At 44.3% G+C, this 21693-nt stretch overlaps 1 protein-coding gene across 2 annotated transcripts in view; it reads right to left on the reverse strand.

Annotated features, from left to right (window-relative positions):
- The window catches only part of VCL (vinculin), a 341576-nt gene that overhangs the window by 255015 nt on the left and 64868 nt on the right, over positions 1-21693 (reverse strand). For both annotated transcript variants that reach the window (XM_075349103.1, XM_075349102.1), the window contains exon 2: positions 9802-9872. In XM_075349103.1, the coding sequence (XP_075205218.1) occupies positions 9802-9872 (71 nt within the window). The remainder of the gene's footprint in view (positions 1-9801; positions 9873-21693) is intronic.

Here is a 21693-nt window from a genome sequence, read left to right on the forward strand (position 1 = left end):
CATGCTGCCTCTCCCTATAGACAGCATGCAAAGCGCACGAAAGTAGTGACGTGTCACTTCTTAGAACCCACGTTTCTGGCAGCAGCCGAATCGCTGCGTTCTAATACGCCACGTGCACACATCTCGTGCACAATCTTCATAGATTGTGCTGGGGACGCAGGCAGTTACGCTGCAGTGCAATACGCAGCGTAACTGCATGCAAATACGCAACGTGCGCACATAGCCTTATGACTACGTTAACAAGCAGCGATTAGTGATGGTCAGTCATTGCTCTGGGCATGCATGGAGCTTGGCATAGTCACTAATCATGGTTTGTAATCTCTGTGTAAACTGCTGCTATCACTGGTGCGCTACTAAATCCTGACCCCATATCCCCTCCAGCAGAGCATATATAGTGACATAAATACTGTGTATACCTGTGTATTATACATGGTCATTTTTTGTAAATTTCTATTTACATGTAATACACAAATACAGCATATAAATATATTACTGTATAGCCTCCACTAGAAGGTGTCAGTGTGGCACATAAATTCTATACCTGTGCATTGTATATAAAGGAGCACCCATATATAGTTCACAGATATAGGTGTGCAGGGACAGGGGCAAATGTCACATCTCCTACCCTGTAACTGTCCATAGTTCTGAACTGTGAACACCCCCTGGGCTGTCCAGATCACAGCGCTGCCAGCTAGCGCTCCAAGCAATTGAACTCCTAGAATGCTGCAATCAGTGCGATTACAGCAGTTAGAAGGCAGGGAGAGGGATTTTCTACCCTGGTTCCAGGTCCCTGGAATGTGATCACGTGGGCCCGATCGCTGCCATAGTAACCCTGGGTCATCACCATGACAACACAGGTTTACTGAACTACAGATCACCTCACAGACCAGGGCACCTACGTCACTGGACATACCTCCAGCAAAATTTCGTGGTAAAGACCGCGAGACCTAGGTGCAGGTAAAGCCGGTGACGTTTCAAGGTGAATTGCGTTCATGCCGGTGGATCTGCAGAAAACCCCGGTGATCCACAGGCATTAATGCGATTCACCTTGTGACATCACTCAGGTTACCTGCAGTCACACGTGAATGTCCAGCTGCGACCATAACTAACGTGAGTGACGTCACCGCTGATTGCGGCTCACTCTCTGCCTGCAGTTTCAGCGTTCGGTCATGTTCCATGATCGCGCGCTGTAATTTCAGATGTAGCAGTGCTGGAATCGTCGTGGGACCTCGTGTAGATTTCGTTAGACCTTCAGGAGTGTTTTGGGGTTAATTAAGTGGTGAATGAGGGTGTTTCTTTTTCTTTTATTTCAAATAAAAGATTTTTCTGGTGTTTATGTGTTTTTACTTTTACTTACAGAATAGTGATGTGGTGTGTCATAGATGCCTGCCATCACTAATCTAGAGCTCAGTGGCAGTTGTGAGCTGTTAACCCAATTACTACTGGACCAGGGAAAATCGGGAAGAGCTGGGTAAAGCGCCTGGCTTATCACATCTAATGGATGCGAGAGACCCGGGCGGCTGCAGGTTGCTATTCTTAGCCTGGGGGAGCGGCCTAATAACCATAGGACTGGGGGCTGCAGCCGGCTTTATTTGTGCTGGTATCAATACGGGGGGGGGACCTTACGCCAATTGTTTTATTTATTTTATACCACGATATAGACCCTGAGACAGCGCCTGTGATTCCAACCCATCAACAGACGCAGTCTTGGGCCGCGGCCTGACTGCAGCCAATCAGATATGCCGGTGGGCGTGAAATGCAGTGAATATTCATTAGAGATAATTGTCAGACCCGGAAGTAACGCTGCAACCGCGTGGACTCCAAGTATGTACTGCTTTAAAACATTTGCTTTTTTTTTTTTTTTTACAGTGGCCAAAATCACAGCCATACCAAGAATATAATATAATATTTAGAAAAAAATTGTACGCTCTTTTGGCCGAATCGGGATTGGACATCTGATCATTTACCGCAAAAGATTTTGCCAAGGCTGCCTATCACAGCTATGTCCAGTTCCCAATCCCGATTCGGCCAAAAGATCGTACAATTTTTTTCTCATCTTTGTCTATCACGATCGCTCATCTTTATTGCAGGGAACCCCAGTGATGTCAAAAAGCACATAAGAAAAAAAAAAAAAAAAAGGTAGGACAAAAGAAAGCAACGTGGGCGTTTTTCACTGACTCCATTGAAGTCAATTGAGGGAAAAAGCAGGAAAAAAACAAAACGCTAAAACAATTGACATGTTGCTTCTTTTTTCATCAACAAAAAAAAATCAAGGAGAAAAGAAGCAGCGTGGGCACAGCAAAAAAAAACAATTCTCATAGACTTTGCTGGAACAACGCAAGAAAATACGCCCTTCGGGCACAAGGCATTGACAGGTTGAAGGAATTACACTGGGGAACAAATTAAACAAAAAAATATGGTGCCTCAGGTATTAGACTGGATTTTAGGTACAGTGCCTTGCAAAAGTATTCAGCCCCCTTGATTTTTTTTTCAAGCTTTTCCCACATTTCAGGCTTCAAACAAAGATAAAAAATGTTAATGTTATGGTGACGAAACAACAACAACAAGTGGGACACAATTGTGAAGTTGAACGAAATTTATTGCTTATTTTAAACATCTTTAAAAAATAAATAACTGAAAAGTGGGGGGTGCAATATTATTCATCCCCTTTACTTTCAGTGCAGCAAACTCACTCCAGAAGTTCATTGAGGATCTCTGAATGATCCAATGTTGTCCTAAATGACTGATGATAAATATAAGCCACCTGTGTGTAAGCAAGTGTCCATATAAATGCACCTGCTCTGTGATAGTCTCAATGTTCTGTTTAAAGCACAGGGAGCATCATGAAGACCAAGGAACACAACAGGCAGGTCTGTGATACTGTTGTGGAGAAGTTTAAAGCTGGATTGGTTACAAAAAGATTTCCAAAACATTAAACATCCCAAGAAGCACTGTGCAAGCGATCATATTAAAATGGAAGGAGTATCACACCACTGCAAATCTACCAATACCCGGCCATCCATCCAAACTTTCATGTCAAACAAGGAGAAGACTGATCAGAGATGCAGCCAAGAGGCCCATAATCACTCTGGATGAACTGCAGAGATCTACAGCTGAGGTGGGAGAGTCTGTCCATAGGACAACAATTAGTCAAACACTGTACAAATCTGGCCTTTATGGAAGAGTGGCAAGAAAAAAGCCATTTCTCAAAGATATCCATAAAGTGTTATTTAAAGTTTGCCACAAGCCACTTGGGAGACACACCAAACATGTGGAAGAAGGTGCTCTGGTCAGATGAAACCAAAATCAAACTTTTTGGGCACAATGCCAAACGATATGTTTGGCGTAAAGGCAACACAGCTCATCACCCTGAACACACCATTCCCACTGTCAAATATGGTGGTGGCAGTATCATGGTTTGGGCCTGCTTTTCTTCAGCGGGGACAGTGAAGATGGTTAAAATTGATGGGAAGATGGATGGAGCCAAATACAGGGCAGGAAAACCTGTTGGAGTCTGCAAAAGACCTGAGACTGGGACGGAGATTTGTCTTCCAAAAAGACAATGATCCAAAACATAAAAGCAAAATCTACAATGGAATGGTTCACAAATAAACGTCTCCAGATGTTAGAATGGCCAAGTCAAAGTCCAGACCTGAATCCAATTGAGAATCTGTCGAAAGAGCTGAAAACTGCTGTTCACAAAAGCTCTCCATCCAACCTCACTCAGCTCGAACTGTTTGCAAAGGAAGAATGGGCAAGAATTTCAGTCTCTCGATGTGCAAAACTGATAGACACATATCCCAAGCGACTTGCAGCTGTAATCGCAGCAAAAGGTGGCGCTACAAAGTATTAAATTAAAGGGGACGAATAATATTGCACGCCCCACTTCAGTTATTTATTTTTTTTTTTTTTTAAATCTTAAAATAAGTAATAAATTTCGTTAAACTTCACAATTGTGTCCCACCTGCTGATTCTTCACCATAACATTTAAATTTTTCTTTATGTTTGAAGCCTGAAATGTGGGAAAAGGTTGAAAAAAAAATCAAGGGGGCCAAATACTTTCGCAAGGCACTGTATATTCACTCTTGTGAATCAAAATGTCTTTTTTTTTGTAGCAGCTCTACTTTTTGCGATATTGTACACAGTCTATAAAACTTGTATTGAGCACCTTCGGCAGTGGATAAATGATACGAGGAAATGGCTGACATTTAGAATACCTATGGTCTGAAGAGAATAGAGGAATCTCAGTGATGATTGTTCCTTATGTGTGGGTAACAGAAAAAGGGCCATAATGGACATAATCAGAGAAAAATGAATGTATCCTGACCTAGACTCCGCAAAACTACCCCTTTTATATTCAGATTAAATACCAGTCCCATGATAAGCTAGACGAGCTCCCTGAAGATGTATAATGTTCTAAACCTATAAATAGTAGCCATGATGACCGTGATTTTTGAAGGAATCTCATCGTTGCCACAAGTTTCTAAATCAGCCAAAGCTCAATGACCTCAATAGAGAGCGAAATCTCCCAAATAAATAAGCAGAATTGTTGGTATCTAGACTGGAGAAATGTATTACATCAAGAAACCAAAATCACATACTATCACAACAGGTAAAAGGATTTCCTGCCATCCTTCTTGGAGTAAAGTGATTTAGTTTATTGCAACAATGTTTAAGGCTTGCTGATGAAAATGGGTATATCAATATGTAGACCAAGAAAATAGCGGCTGTTTATGGAAAGTTGAAAGCTGAACCAAAAATGTGAGCTTTTAAACAATGGAAACAAATATGGATCAATCCCAATAGGTCACTCATCTAAGATGACTGAAAAGCAAAAAACACAATTGCTCTGCTCCTACAAAAAAATATCATACCACGATCACCAGTGGCCAATCTATGTGGATCTAAAGATGCCGAACACTGTCCTGGAACAGCAAAATTATAATAGCATCTATTATAATAGATCCACTAATTATCACAGTTTTATCTGTTTCTGGGATAGTAGATCAAAAAATGAGAATTAGATGAGAAAACAATGGCCTCAGAGAGTACATGGTAGTAGAAAAAAAAAAGAACGTAAATGCAGAACCATTGGTTGACAGGAATAAGAAAATTTTACCACCATTGCACATCAAATGAAGTTTAATAGTAGTTTAATAGTAGTTTGTAAAGGTTCTAAACAAAGAGGGAAGATGCTTCAACTACATCTGCAGAAAATTTCCAGCGCTAACCATTGAGAAACTAAAAAGGCGGGTATTTTTAACGGTCCTCAAAATGGGGACTAATGAAAGATTCCCACTTCAAAGATTCATTGAACAATGCTGAGGCAGAAGCATGGTCTTCTTTCACTATGGTTGAACAGAATTTTCTTCCTTCTGTTACTTTGGTAGTACAATAAGTTTCAAAATGAATTATCTCCACAGCCACTTAGATCATTTCCCAGAATACCTCGGTGTCTTAAGTGTAAAGCAGGGTGAACAATTCCACCAATATTTAAGAAGTATAGCAGAAAGATATCGAGTACACACATGATGGCAGATTACTACTGAGTGATTGCCATGGTCTTTTAATCTTTAAAAGCGTCGCTTTTGTAAAGCATCTCTGTAAATGAACATTGTATCAATGACAACGTTTTATACATGTTTAAGTCTTATTCTGTGATGTAAATTCTTCATAAAGTAAATTTACAAGTATGTGTAGCACCCCTGAGGTATCAGGTGCCGCAAAATATGAAACCAACTGTGGACAACCCACACCCTGGAATACCAGTGCCAGTAAACACACTAACACCATCACACATACACTAAACCCCATGTCCAACCTGGGAAAACTTCCAAGAGACAGATTTAAAGGATGGCCACCTATTGGTTGGTAAGCATCCAATCTGCTAGGGAGAGACCCAAAAAGGGGCGGTACTAGTTCTGGTTGGGGAGTTGGCAGGAGGAGAAAAGCCAGTTACATAGTTACTAAGGTTGAAAAAAGACCTAGGTCCATCTAGTTCAACCTTCCTCCACCAGTTCTACATTTGGTCACTAAGTCATTTATAACCAACAATGTTGTGTGTACTGAGGAAGTCATCCAGCCCTTTTTTGAAAGCTGTTATAGTATCTGCCATTACTACCTCTTGTGGTAGGGTATTCCACAGTCTGACTGCTCTAACTGTAAAGAACCCTTTCCTATTTAGCTGCCGGAATCGCTTTTCTTCCAATCGCAGTGAGTGCCCCCTGGTCTTTAGTATTGTCTTCAGAAGAAATAAGTCATGTGCCAGTCCTTTATATTGACCACACATGTATTTATACATATAAATGAGATCTCCTCTGAGACGTCTTTTTTCTAAGCTAAACATATCTAACTTTTTCAACCTGTCATCATATGCGAGGCCTTCCATTCCTTGTAGTAGTCTACTTGCCTGCCTTTGAACTGACTAACTTCTGAATGTCCTTTTTAAAATGTGGAGTCCAAAACTGGACCCCATATTCCAGATGTGGCCTTACAAGTGATTTATAGAGGGGTAATAATACGTTGGGATCGCGGGATCTAATCTCTCTTTTTATACACCCTAGAATCTTGTTTGCTTTTGCAGCTGCTGCTTGACATTGAGTGCTGCTGCTCAGCTTATTTGTAATGAGAATACCCAAGTCCTTCTCCTGTTCTGTAGTCCCGAGTTTACTTCCATTTAATGTATACGCAGTTATAGGATTACTCAGTCCTAGGTGCATTACTTTACATTTATCAACATTAAATCTCATTTCCAAGTATCTGCCCATTCTGACATCTTATTATACTATCAAGGTCAGTTTTTAATATCCTACATAGTTTGGTGTCATCAGCAAAGACTGACACTTTACTATCAATCCCATCCACAAGGTCATTAATAAAGAGATTAAAAAGAATTGGTCCTAGCACAGATCCCTGCGGCACCCCACTGCTGACTATGGCCCATTTAGAGAATGTTCCATTTATGACTACTCTTTGTTTCCTATCTTTTAGCCAATTCCTTACCCAGTTGCATATAGTTTCCCCCAGTCCTTGCTTCTGGAGCTTTAGTATAAGGCTATTATGTGGTACAGTATCAAATGCCTTTGCAAAGTCCAAATAAATCACATCAGCTGCATTACCAATATCCAGGTTTGCACTTACCCCCTCATAGAACCCCAACAGGTTGGTTAGACACGACTTATCTTTCATGAATCCATGCTGTCTGTCAGTTATTATATTATTTTCTGCAACATATTTTTGCATGTCATCCCTTAAAATGACCTCAAAAACTTTGCATACTACTGATGTCAGGCTTACTGGACGGTAGTTGCCTGGATCTACCCTCTTACCTTTCTTAAATATCGGTACCACATCAGCAATCCTCCAATCCTGAGGCACCAACCCTGTTACAAGCGAGTCTAAAAAGATGAGATACAGCGGTCTGTCAATTACGGAGCTCAATTCCCTCAATATTCGTGGATGAATGCCATCTGGCCCTGGGGATTTGTCAATGTTTAATTTACTCAGACGTAGGCGTACTTCTTCTTGTGTTAAATTAATTATATCGGGTGGTGAACTTTGATTTTTCACTTGTTGAATGATGCCTGGTACAGTCAGTTCCTTGGTGAACACAGATGAGAAATGCCTATTTAATATCTCAGTCTTTTGTTTATCCTCTATAACTAACTTGTTATTATATTTTAAGGGGCCAATACTATCCTTTGTTTTCCTTTTGGCAGTTGTTGGAGAGAGATTCTGAGGGAGTCAAAAGTGAGAGAAAGGAGAAGAAAGAAGCTAAAAAAGGAGAAGGGTTGCTGTGGAGTGAGGGACCAAGACTCACAGAATCCAACACGGATGGGGGGGACAGAACCCTTGAATGGGAGTACACTTCAAGCTACCTGTTAAATCTGCCAGATTAGGGGGATCATCAGGGTCCCTCAACAACCTGAGTGTCCAGAGCAAAGCAGCAAAGAGGGGACCTGGGGACAGGGACCGGAGTCCAACTCATTAAAGTTGTCCAGGCTGCCTGTAATACGGGCCAAGACTGTGAAACGGTGGGGATCCCAAGACGCTTTAGGCCACGGGGACCCATCAAAAACTAAAGTGTGCACGGAGGACAGCTCACCAGGTCGCCAACTGGCACTGGGAACAAAGGGTGAGGGAACACCTGCAAACCAACACCACCAAATCACTGGTACCAGAAAAGGGAGTAAAAACCAGTTTAAACTGCAGGGGCCTAGCCCTACTTGCGGAGGGCCAGAACACCTGAGCTGCATTTACTACCCGCCCCAGGAAGATCACGCAGCAGTGGCTCCTACAAAATAGCAGCAACCCACAAGTGGCGTAATCAAAAACTCTTAATTATTTTACTTTTATTTTTCAACTTTTTCACCCTTTTTCGGATCGACCCCCAGGGTCACGGAACCGGGCATCGGCCGCGATCACGACCCCCCTGTTCACCACACGCCCATGACAGAGTATCCCTCTGCCCTGGGCCGTCACATATGAATTTTGTTTTGTTTCGATAACCAAGAAGGCAAAAATAATAGTGTTTAGTAGACATCATTCCTAGTGTTCGATCGGTCGTATGCATATTCATAGGGTATATTACTAGAGTTGAGCGAACCTTAGGCTCAGGATTCGGACTCGGTAAACGGTGTGAAAATCTCCCTGCTGAGTATCGCGCTGTGCTAGTGTCTGTGTGATGCACAGCTTTGTGCGTGCTGCGGGATATATGTGATCAGCTCAAATGTGACTTAAGCCTGCTTTACACCTTACAATTAAGCATACGATATTGTATGCAATGTGACACGCCCCCATCGTATGTGCGACACGTTCAATTTGTTGACCGTGTCGCACAATCGATTAATTGCAGTCACTCGTACTTACCCTTCCTTACGACCTCGATGTAGGCGGCGAACATCCACTTCCTGGAGTGGGAGGGACGTTCGGCGTCACAGTGATGTCGCACGGCAGCCGGCCAATAGAAGCGGAGCGGCGGAGATGAGCGGGACGTAAACATCCCGCCCACCTCCTTTCTTCTGCATAGCCGGCGAGAGCCGCGGGACTCAGGTTAAGATCTGTTCATCGTTCCCGGGGTGTCACACACTGCGTTGTGTGCTGCCTCGGGAACATTGACCAACCCGACGTGCAATTTTTAGCAAATGAACGACGTGCATGCGATGAACGGTTTTACGTTCAATCGCAGTCACACGTAGCTGTCACACGAAACACCACCACTAACGATGCCGGATGTGCGTCACTTACGACGTGACCCCGCCGACACATCGTTAGATATGTTGTAGCATGTAAAGCCCGCTTTACTCTCTGTATTCTGAGATTTATTGTTCACAGACAAAAAAAAACAAACAAAAAAAAAACAACAAAGAAGCACACACTTCCAACAGCGCGCACAATGCCGCATCACACAGACACTAGCACAGCGCGATACCAGGGAGATTTTCATGCCATTTACCGAGCTCAAACCCAGAGCCTCGAGCCTGAAGTTCACTCAACTCTATATATCATCTCATTATCTAGAGCTGATGGAAGAAAAAATAAGGGCAGATTTAGAAACAGAGACAGAAACTGAATACAAACAGGTAAATATCTCAGGCACCAATATCCTTGTTCCTCAGTGTTATATGTGAAACAGTCTGTACTTAAAAAACAGGAACATAGTCCAACAAATGGTTACAAAGTATATATTCAAACAACATGGATAAATACAAGCTTTAATGACTTGAAGCCAAGTGTATGTAAACTTCTGACTACACATATCACACATAATGATGATGGCTCACTCCCTCATGTAATACTCACTTGATGAAAGCAGGAGGCATGTCTCTCTTCATAATCTGATCTTCGGTCGTCTGGACTGTTTCTTTCCCAACCTGAGGTAAAACAATGACAAGGTCAGGTGGCTATAAAATGGAGAACATACTATACAATAAGTGAATAACATGTAATTATTTTGTTATCATTTACAAATAAGTACATTTTCAAGGGGTTGTTGGGCACTTAGCAAGTCATAACCTATCTGTAGAACAGAACATAAATGTGAGATCTGAAGATCCAACATGAAACTTCCCTACTGAGCAGTTGAAATCAGCTCTAGCCGCAACTGGAAATTAACGACATCCAGAACATATCAAATAGTTTAATGTCCACCACTGAGTCCTAGACTTCCCCTCTCATTCAAGTAATTGGGAGATAAACAGCAATAGCAGCTCTGTAAAGTGCCAGGGAGGGGCAGTCGTGGGCAAGAGTTGTGGGTTTTTCCACCAGCTCTATCTTCTGCCTTTTGACCGCCACACCACACTTACTTTGATACATCTGCTGCTTGTCCTTGTCTCTCTACACTTTCCTATCTAACTCAAAACAGGAAGCTCCTTTCCTATATCTCTTCCTGTGCTGGTTAACAACCTCCTCACTTAACCCCTGCTGCCCTGTCACTTCCTATCCATCCCGTCTCACTAAGGAACCCAGGAAACGGTGACACCTGGTGGCAGCCGGCTGTATTACACAGGAGGTAAAGTCATACAAAACAATACAGTAAAAGAAACAACACACACAAACTGGAATACCATAAATCACCAGCTCGAAGTGGGGGCGATAGGGCACTGGACACTATTACAGCACCACTAAGCATTGCCAGGGCTGCAGTCTTCTGCCTCATACATTGCTTAGCTCCATGCACTGACAAAACCAATTTCAGCTGATCGTTGGAGGTGTCAGGTTTCAGACCCCACACCCACATATCTCATACTGATGACCTATCAATTGGAAATATTAATAAAGCTTCGATAGGTTCAAAGTTTTTAAGGTTGAAGGTAGAAAAGTCCATCGAGCTCTACCCATAGCTTAACATGTTGATCCTGAAGGCAAAAACTCCATGGGGCAGATGAGCACCACATTAGGGGAAAAAAAATAATTCCTTCCCGACTCCACATCAGATCAGACTAGTTCCTTGGATTTACACCCCATTACGGAATCTAGTGTACATAACCAGTAATTAGAGCTGGGTGGACTTAAAGAAAACCGGGACTGGCGGGCCGCTGCTAATTTTTTTTCCCCAGATTCTGCGGGACTGTCCCGATTTGAGACCTCTCTTCCCAGTCCCATGGCTCACAGCTGGTATCCCGGCTCCTCCCCTAAGTGCAGTGAATAAATTAAATTAAATTCTCATCTGCTCTTTTTTTTCCGGGACTCGAACTGGTGAACTCATTGTCCATAGGCAGCAGTTCTACCATTGAGCCACTGCCTTTATTGAAAAACATAGGAAGATTTAGTAATCTTGACCTCTGTAATGCAGTAGAGAAAACAGGGGCTAGAGGAATGGTGGGATAGATGGCAGGATAGATAGAAAAAAATACAAATATATTAATAAAAAAAATCTTTATTTTCACCACCTTGGAACTATCAAATGTGTGTCCAGCAGCCCTCCTAGCTTTTCTAGCTGTTGAGCCACTAGGACTGATTATGTCAGAGGGAGTATTTTATATAGATAAACCTACAATGTAGCCTCTGATTACACAGCAGATTACACAGGACATAGAGCTCCATTGTACAGAGCAGCATCTCTATGTTCTGTGTTCTAAAGGAAGAGGAAAAGAGGATTTTTTTCTAATAAAATTATTAAAAATAATAAAAAAAAATACAATAATGTAATTTTATTTCACTTTAAACATCACAAATCAGCAGATAACATGGACATTTGTGGAGTCCCTGTACTCGTAATGACCCGAACATCACAGCGATCAGATTTATGGGGATCGGTAAATGGTGTAAAAAATGGCGCGATTTATTATTTTTCTGTATTAAAACCCATAAAAAAAATGTAATAAAAATGTATTGTTGAGGCAGTTTTCTCACACCAGCTTAAAAGCTACGTTTTTTCTGCAGGTGCCTGCACCAGACAGCGCAATAACATTCTTCTATTATTATTGCGTGTTTGCTGTATTTTTTTGCATTGTCCTCCTTATTTGATACATGTTTGGTGCAGATGTGAATCCTGAAGCTTATAAAGAAAAAAAAACAAAACAAAAACACTAAAACCGCACAGTTCAGCAGCGTCTTTAGACACCAGGGTCAGAGATTTCATGACGTCTCATCCACTTTGCTTGGACAATTAGTCCATGTTCACATGTAGTGTAAATGCTGCATTTTATATCTGCTGGTTTTTTACACATTAGTTCTGCTGTGTTTAATTGTCCAAGCAAAGCGGATGTGATTCCATGAAGACGCCGCTGAACTCTGTGGTTTTGGTGCTTTTTTTTTTTCTCTGGAGGTTTCTATGCGGAGCTTTAAAAAACACAGGAAAAAGCTTCTCTGTACAATACTTAAAAACGCAGATTCACATCTGAACCAAAAACACATTAAATAATTACGAAAAGGCAGAAAAAATGCAGCAAAAATGGAAAAAACAGACGATTGTTATTGTGTAGTTTGGTGCAGACAGCGGCAGAAACAAAAAACACAGAATTTATGCAACATGTGACCACGGCCTTATAGGCACAAATAAGCAACATGTCATATAGTAACACATAAATATGAGAAAATTCTGGCTGCTATGACTATGAATGAACAGTCCGGGCATCTGCTGAATGACACTTACTGCCAAATGGGTGTGGCTAGAGGTATGGCTTGGGGCGTGGTCAAAACTCACCACGGCGCGCTTAGCGCGCCACAGACTTTTTTCCCTCTTTCCTTTCTTCAAAGGTTGGGAGGTATGAATCCGGTACCCAGATAAGTCTATAGGGACCAGAATCCGGTTATTAAAAATGTTAGTGGAAGGGATGGGGAGGTAGGAGTGTACACGGTGCACTCACCAAAGCTCAGTGTCATGGCAGCAAGCTGCTTGCAGGTCGCGCATTCACTTCCGGAGCTGCATGCGCCTAGATCGTGCACAAAAAATAAAAAGGTAGATGCTAGAATATACGGGCTCTTTCCAGGTAGGACGTAATTTGTCACGTGATGGAGGGGGCGTGTTCAAACTGAGGCCAGTTTTAGAATAAACATCCTTTTTCTAAAACCACGTGGGTATGAAGTAATAGAAGCGGGGGTCTGGGAGTAAGACCCCTAAATAGGGCCGGGCGAGGTGGGGAGGAGGAATAAGCAGACTTCTGCATCCGCAATGTGTCCTCTGCTCAACCTGGGCCTCTTGCTGCATGCAGCAGGAGGCTCCGGATGAGCTGAGTCGGTGATTATGTGTCCTCCTCTGCATGCAGCAGGAGGCTCCAGATTAGGTGCGCCCGCAATGATGCGTCCTCCTCTGCGGTTTATGAATCATGATTCTGCCCTGCAGACAGCACCTCTCATTCGTTGTAGCCAGACGCTGTCACACAGGATGGGGGTACGTCTGTCTGCAACCAATCACAGATGCCAGGATGGCCGGTGGGACAGGGAAAGCAGGGAAAAACGTGCATGTGTATGAGCAATGATGAGCGGCACACGGAGGCCACAGGAGCAGTGTACAAATGAGCGGGAGCAGTTTACAGCTGCGCCAGAGCCTCGGTAAATATAAAGCACTTGCTTCATTCTTATTATTTATTTTTTATTTCTCAAGTGCCGGATACGGATCAAACACCCAGAATGCAGGGCCCGGGTCCAGCACCTTTGAAACCGCGCTGATGCACACTTTTACAGTCTGGGTCCGCCCATCCCTACCAGTAACATTATATTTTTCAAGAAAGGCATCCAGGACTCTTGAATGTTAGTAGTGAATTGTTACAGGGCTAGCGCCAATATTAATTATTATCGCCAATAAGCAGGCTTGTTAATAACGTAATATGAGCCAACACCTGATATTAAGCATTATCAGATTTGACTAACAATAATTAATATATGATACAACATATAAACGCTTAAAGAAGTTGTCCAGTTACCAAAACCTTTTTTTCTCATAAATCTTACTAATATGTGCCTCTCCACACATCTATTATGTCATTTCAGCAATATTACCTTTTATCATGCTCTAGCACAGGGGTCTCAAACACGCGGCCCGCGGGCCGCATGTGGCCCCTCAGGGTAGTTCGTGCAGCCCCCAGGCCCGTGCCCCTGCCACTATCGTGGCAGGTGCAGGAGCCGCAGCCACTGTCTGCACTTTATGTCAGATAAATGTGTTGTCGGTGCTGCGCTCTCGCGCAGGCAATACAATCATCTCACATAAATCACTGACCGTGACACTGCACCTGCCGCGATAGTGAACGGGGGCACGGGCCTGAGAGGCCGCACGAAGCAGAGATGATGCAGCGGAGGGAGCGCGGGACAGGTGAGAAGACTGGTGTGTGTGTGTGTGTGTGTGTGTGTGTGTGTGTGTGTGTGTGTGTGTTGGACGTTAACCCCTTAGCGACCTATGACGTACTGGGTACGTTATGGCTCCCTGGTACTTAAGGACCCATGACGTACCCAGTACGTCATGGCGAAATCGCAGCCCCGGTGGCTACGATCGCTGCATTAGATTCGAGGAAGAGGGGACCTCAGGAGGGGTAGTGTGTCCTCCCCGGACCTACGGAGTCTGTGATTGGCTGACGAACGCCACTCAGCCACAGCCACTAATGTTTCAGCCATTGAAAAATCGCTGAAACATTGAAATCCAGCCAAGATCAGTGCAGCTGTAGCAACGATCATTGGCCAGAGCTGGGTGACCTGTGTTTCACCCGCCCCCAGCTCTGATTGGAGAGACCGGCCTTCTGACCGATCTCTCCAATCACTGTGGATCTGGGGCCGCAGACCACTCCCCTCTGCTTCACTCCGGCGTCTGTGGAAGCCTGGTGAGGGGAGCTGCTGAGTGCTGACCCATTACTACAGGATGGGGACAAAGTGCGCACATTACTATGAGATGGGGATAAGGCTGGGCACAATACTTTTGGATGGGGACATTACTATAGGATAGGGACATGACTATAGAATGGGGACAAGGCTGGGGACATTACTATAGGATGGGGACAAGGTGGGCACAGTACTTTAGGATGGGGACTAGGATGTGCACAGTACTATAGGATGGGGACAAGGATGAACACATTACTATAACATGGTGACAAGGATGAACACGTTACTACAAAATGGGGACAAGAATGGGGAACATTACTTTAGGATGGGGACAAGGATGAGCACATTACTGTGGGATTGGGACCAGGATGGGGTACAATACTACAAGGGGACAAGGATGAGCACATTACTGTGGGATGGGGCACAATACTACAAGGGGACAAGGATGGGCACGTTACAACAATATGGGGAACATTACTAAAAGATGATGGTCAAAATTTCTATATAGTGCTAATTGTAAGTACTATGTGTACTATGTGTACTATTAGTTACAAGAAAGGAATAAAATGTAAAAAAAAAAAGTTTATATTTAAACAAAGAATGTGCACGTTTGCTATAATGAACAAGTGAAAATGTTCAAAATCAGTGATCCTAAGGTGTGTAAAAAAAATAAAATATATTATATATGGTATCAATAAAAATGTCATTTTGTCCTGCAAAGAATGCGGCCCCCCAAATTTTTTTTTTCCCTCTGTCCGGCCCATACACCCAGCAGAGTTTGAGACCCCTGCTCTAGCACATCCTCATTTCTGGCTCCAGCTCTGATGGGGTTAATCGCTTCTCTGACTTCCTGGATTCAGTTACTACAACTCCCATAATTCTTTGTGGCTCTAGGGCTGTATCTAACACACCCACTCAGCTCTCCACTCCACCCAAAGACTCCTCCCTGCCTCTTCCCAGTGTGGATGCACTGAGAGCAATTACAATAGAGACCGCAGAAGCTCGCAGCTCTGCACAACCAGGGGAAGAAAGCGTTTATCTTCTGCTTGTTTTCATATAGGGGAGGGTGTGTGTGTGTGTGTGTGTGTGTGTGTGTGTGTGTGTGTGTGTGTGTGTGTGTGTGTGTGTGTGTGTGTGTGTGTGTGTGTGTACAGAAATTATGATTAGGCTGCTTTCACACATCAGTTTTTTGGCATCAGGCACAATCCGTTGTAAAAACTGATGCAATGGATCAGGCGAAATATCGGATCAGTTGCATTAGTTTTTTCCAGCAGTTCCTTCAGTTTTTAAACGGATCAGTTGTGCTACTGAGCATGCTCAGTAGGGAAAATGGAATCAGTCACTGTAATGCGTTGTATGCCGCTTTATGACGGATCCAGAGCCCACCATAAGGCTTTCATTGTACATGACGCCGGATCCAGCGCTGTTCGTTTTTTTGCCGCTGCCAAAAAACGTTGCATGCTGCGTCCTTGCCGGCAGCTGGACACAATTTCGCTGGATCTGTGCACAGCGGATGCAACACAAGGGCATCAGGCACAATCCGGCGCTAATACAATTTAATGCGGAAAAAAAAACGGATCTGGTTTCATTTGTTTTTCGCCGGATTGTGCCCGATGGCAAAAAACTTATGTATGAAAGCAGCCTTAGCCGGCGCAACATGTGAAAAAAATAAATAATTGGAGGGAAAAAATGATGGGGTCATGAGATTGCTTTTTCCCCTCTTGCCTAGTCTGTGTGTCGTCCGTATCATTCGTGTGGCATGCATTTTGCAGGCTACTTTCACATCAGCGTTTTTTTGCCTGTAGGCAAAAAAACTGCAAACCGCATATGACCGGATCCTGTGGATTAAATGTGCAACGCATGCAACCACAATTGTTATTTTACCAGATCCTACTGCAGCGGGACACAGAATTTATTTATCGGCCGCCAGTGGAGTCAGCTGACTCCTGATCTCACAGCCCGCACACGCTGCGATGGATACAGGGTTACAGCAGTCACTGCCTGCTGCCGATCACGTGTGACCGTGTGCGGGCTGTGTGGTCAGGACTTCAGATAAGCAGACTCCAGTGTTGGCCGATTACTTGTTTTGTGTCCCGCTGCACCCATTGCAGCGTGTGTGGACTGGAGTTCAGCTGAGTTGAGATCAGTGGACTCCAGTGCCGGACTGAACTCAGCTGACCTCACAGCCCACACATGCTGCGATGAATGCAGAGACACAGGGGGACCCAGAACAAGTAATGGTCCGACACTGGAGTAATTGATTACTTGTTCTGCTGGCGCTGTGGTCAGGAGTAGGGATGAGTGAGCAGCAAAATGCTCTGGCGCTCGATGGGCGAAGCCCATGTCGATTTTTTTTTTTTTTAAAAAATTAAAAAAAAATAAATAAAAAATCCAAAACACAACCCTAACCCTAGGGAGAGGGGTGTAAAATAAAAAAAAAAGCAGCTACTGGCTGCTAACCCCCACTGCTCGGTGTTACCTTCACTGGCAATGGAAAATCCAGGGGAAAGACAATTTATACATATATTTTTTTTAAGTTTTTTTCCTAAAAACTAAAAAAAAAAAAAAAAAAAAAAAAAAAAAAAAAAAAATAGAAAATAAAAATTATGTGGGCTTTGCCATATTTTTTTGTATGCCAGCAGGCAGGTACGGGCTGCCCCCAACCCCCAGCTTTCTATTTGTACCCGGCTGGGAACAAAAAAAATATAGGAAAGCCCTTTTTTTTTAAAATTATTTCATGAATTTCATGAAATAATTAAAAAAAAAAAAAAAAAAAAAAAAAAAAAAAGAAGATGTGGGCTTCACCCATATTTTGTGTCCAGCCAGGTACAACTAGGCAGCTGGGGATTGGAATCTGCAGCACAGGGTGGCCCAAGCTTTCTGCCCCCCCCGCTGCTGCGAATTGCAGTCCACAGCTGCTCCAAAAAAAAATGGCGCTTTCATCGAAGCACCATCTTCTAGTGCTGTATCCAACTCTTCCAGTGGCCCTGGTTAATAAGGGGGAATACCAGCTTTGTTTTACCAGCTGGTATAAAGCCAGAGATTCTTAATGTCAGGCCAAGTTTGACTCGGCCATTAACCCCTTCACGACCTTTGACGGATCTAGCCGTCATGGTGCCCTGGTACTTAAAGACCCATGACAGATACATCCGTCATGGCGCAATCGCGGCCCCGGAGCCCCGGGCAACATGATAGGTTTTGAAAACCTGTAGATTCGGGAAGGAGAGGACTTGTACCTGACCTCAGGAGGGGTGGTGTCTCCTTCCCGGACCTACGGAGGCTGTGATTGGCTGACGAACGCCGCTCAGCCAATCACAGCCAGTGTAATGTTTCAGCCATTGAAAATGGCTGAAGCATTGAAATCCAGCCCTGACCAGTGCAGCTGCAGCACTGGCCATTGGCTGGAGCTCGGTGAGCTTTACTGCACCCGCCCCCAGCTCTGATTGGAGAGATCGGCCTTGTGACCGATCTCTCCAAGCACCGTGCATCTGGGACCGGGTGAGCTCACTGTAGGAGATCGCTACTCTCCCGCTGCGCCCCTGCATGTGACGCCGCTACTTTCCCGCTGTGCCCCTGCATGTGACGCCACTACTCAGCAGAAAGAGAGCAACGGCGTCAGATGCAGGGGGTGGCACAGTGGGAGGAGAGCAGCTGCGTCAGCTGCATGGGAGCATCTGACGCCGCTGCTTTCTTTCTGCTGCCTCCTTGTATCCGCCGCTGCGCCGCCCCTGCATCTGCCGCTCCACTCCCCCATCAGCCGCCGCACTCTCCCCATCAGCCTCTGCCCCCTCCCTGATCTGCTGCCTTTTCTCTCCCATCCCCTTAATCCTCTGTCCCCTCTCGGATCTGCTGCAATCCTGCTGCCTAGATCCATTCTGTAAGGTAGTTATCCCCGATCTCACCTCCCACTCCCCTTGCACCCTTCCCCTCTCCCCCCTTCCTCCGCTGCTCCTGCATCCTATGTGCCCTCACCCATCCTCCGCCACTCCTCTATCCGCCGCGCCCTCTCCCATCCTTTGCTGCACCCTCTCCCCATCCTCCGCCGCGCCCTCTCCCATCCTCCATCCATCTTTTTTTCCATCCCACCTAGTCCCCCCCCTTTTTGCAGCACATCCGTGCGTTCGTCCTGTTTTTTTTCTGTAAACTAAGAAAGAAATACAAATAAACTTAGTTTAGGGCCAGTAAAAATATACTGTAGTAATCGTCAACTACAGTATTTTTTACTGAATAGTGTAAGGGTCAGCCCAGTGCCACACATGAGAGTGATGCACAAGTCTCACACCACACGGTCGCTCTCTTCCAGATAGGAGTGTGCGACTGTGCCGGGTGAGCGATGAGCGATGTGCGATTTGTGCATCGCTCTCACGTGTGGCACTTGCCTAAAGGCCGCTTTACACATTGCGATATCGGTACCGATATCGCTAGCGTGCGTACCCGCCCCCATCTGTTGTGCGACACTGGCAACTCGCTGCCCGTGCCGCACAACATCGCCCAGACCTGTCACACGTACTTACCTGCCCGGCGACGTCGCTGTGACCGGCGAACCGCCTCCTTTCTAAGGGGGCGGTTCGTTTAGCGTCACAGCAACGTCACAGCAGCGTCACAGCAGCGTCACTGAACCGCCGCCCAATAGAAGCGGAGGGGCGGAGATGAGCAGGACGAACATCCCGCCCACCTCCTTCCTTCGCATTGCAGCCGGAAGGCAGGTAAGGAGAGCTTCCTCGTTCCTGCGGCGTCACACGGAGCGATGTGTGCTGCCGCAGGAATGAGGAACAACTTAGTTACTGCTGCAGTAACGATAATTGAGAATGGACCCCCATGTCACCGATGAGCGATTTTGCACATTTTTGCGACGATGCAAAAATTGCTCATAGGTGTCACACGCAACAGCATCGCTAACGCAGCCGGATGACTTCGCATTAGCGATATCTTAGCGTGTAAAGCCCCCTTTAGTGTCAATTGCAGGCGCATATCTCTCTCTCTCTCTCTCATTTTCTCTCTCTCTCATTTTCAGGGGGATCTCCAAACGCAACATGGTGTGGCTAACAATTCCAACTAATTTTCCATTTAAAAAGTCAAATGACGTTCTGGACCTCTGCTGTGCGCCCAAACAGTGGTTTTCTGCCACATATGAGGTATCAGCGTACTCAGAACAAATTGCCCAACAAATTTTGCGGTCTATTTTATCCTGTTACCCCTGTACAAATTAAAAAATTGAGCCTAAAATAACATTTTTGTGAAAAAAAAAAAAAAAAAAAAAAAGTAATTTTTTGTTTTTATGCCTCAATATATGAAGCACGTGAGGGTTCAAAGTGCTCATTACCCATCTAGATTTATGCCATGGGGGGGGGGTCTAGTTTCCAAAATGAGGTCACTTGTGGGGGAGCTCCATTGTTTAGGCACCTCAGGGGGTCTCCAAACACAACATGGCATCCACTAACGATTCCAATTTTGCGTTTGAGAAGTCAAATGTCGCTCCTTGCCTTCTGAGCCCTGCTGTGCGCCCAAACATTTGATTTCCACCACATATGAGGTATCTGTGTACTCAGGAGAAAATGCACAATACATTTTATGTTGCAATTTTTCCTGATACCCTTGTGAAAGAAAAAGCTACCTGGTTGAAGTAACATCTTCATGGTAATTTTTATTTCTTTTTATTTTCACGACTCAAAGTTATTAACTTTTGTGAAGCCCCCAGAGGTTCAAAGTGCTCAATAAACATCTAGATAAATTCTATGAGGGGTCTAGTTTCCAAAATGGGGTCACTGGTGGGGGAAGCTCCATTGTTTAGGCACCTCAGGGGGTCTCAAACGCAACATCGCATCTGCTAATTATTCCAGACAATTATGCTTTCAAAAATTCAAATGGTGCTCCTTCTCTTCCGAGCCTTGCTGTGCGCCCAAACAATTGATTTCCCCCACATATGAGATATCGGTGTACTCAGGAGAAATTGCACAATTAATTTTATGGTGCATTTTTCCTGATACCCTTGTGAAAATGCTAAATTTTATGGGTAAAGTAACATTTTTGTGTAAAAAAGTAAAATTTTCATTTTTTCCTTCCACATTGCTTTGGTTGCTGTAACGCTCCTAAAGGGTTAATAAACTTCTTGGATGTAGTTTTGAGCAGTGTGAGGGGTGCAGATTTTAGAATGGGGTCATTTTTGGGTATTTTCTGTCACCTAGGCCTCTCAGTCACTCCAAATGTGATGTGGTACCTAAAAAAATGTTTTTGTAAATTTTGTTGGAAAAATGAAAAAATACGAGAGAGAGAGAGAGAAAACGAGAGAGAGAGAGAGAGAGAGAGAGAGAGAGAAAACGAGAGAGAGAGAGAGAGAAAACGAGAGAGAGAGAGAAAACGAGAGAGAGAGAGAAAACGAGAGAGAGAAAACGAGAGAGAGAGAGAGAGAAAACGAGAGAGAGAGAGAGAGAAAACGAGAGAGAGAGAGAGAAAACGAGAGAGAGAGAGAGAAAACGAGAGAGAGAGAGAGAAAACGAGAGAGAGAGAGAGAGAGAGAGAGAAAACGAGAGAGAGAGGGAGAGAGAAAACGAGAGAGAAAACGAGAGAGAAAACGAGAGAGAAAACGAGAGAGAAAACGAGAGAGAAAACGAGAGAGAAAACGAGAGAGAAAACGAGAGAGAAAACGAGAGAGAAAACGAGAGAGAAAACGAGAGAGAAAACGAGAGAGAAAACGAGAGAGAAAACGAGAGAGAGAGAGAGAGAGAGAGAGAGAGAGAGAAAAAGAGAGAAAGAGAAAGGTGCTCTGTTACATGCTGTGCTGCATGTCACCACCTTGCTCCACTCTGTGACTTGTTGTGCAGGTGACAGAGTGGAGAAAGTTGGTCCCATGCAGCACGACAGGTGACAGAGCAGAGGAAGCTGGTAACATGCAGCACAACAAGTGACAGAGCAGAGAAAGCTGGTGACATGCTCCGCTCTGAC

Source organism: Anomaloglossus baeobatrachus, chromosome 5 (genome assembly GCF_048569485.1).
Source record: "Anomaloglossus baeobatrachus isolate aAnoBae1 chromosome 5, aAnoBae1.hap1, whole genome shotgun sequence".
Classification (NCBI taxonomy): Eukaryota; Metazoa; Chordata; class Amphibia; order Anura; family Aromobatidae; genus Anomaloglossus; species Anomaloglossus baeobatrachus.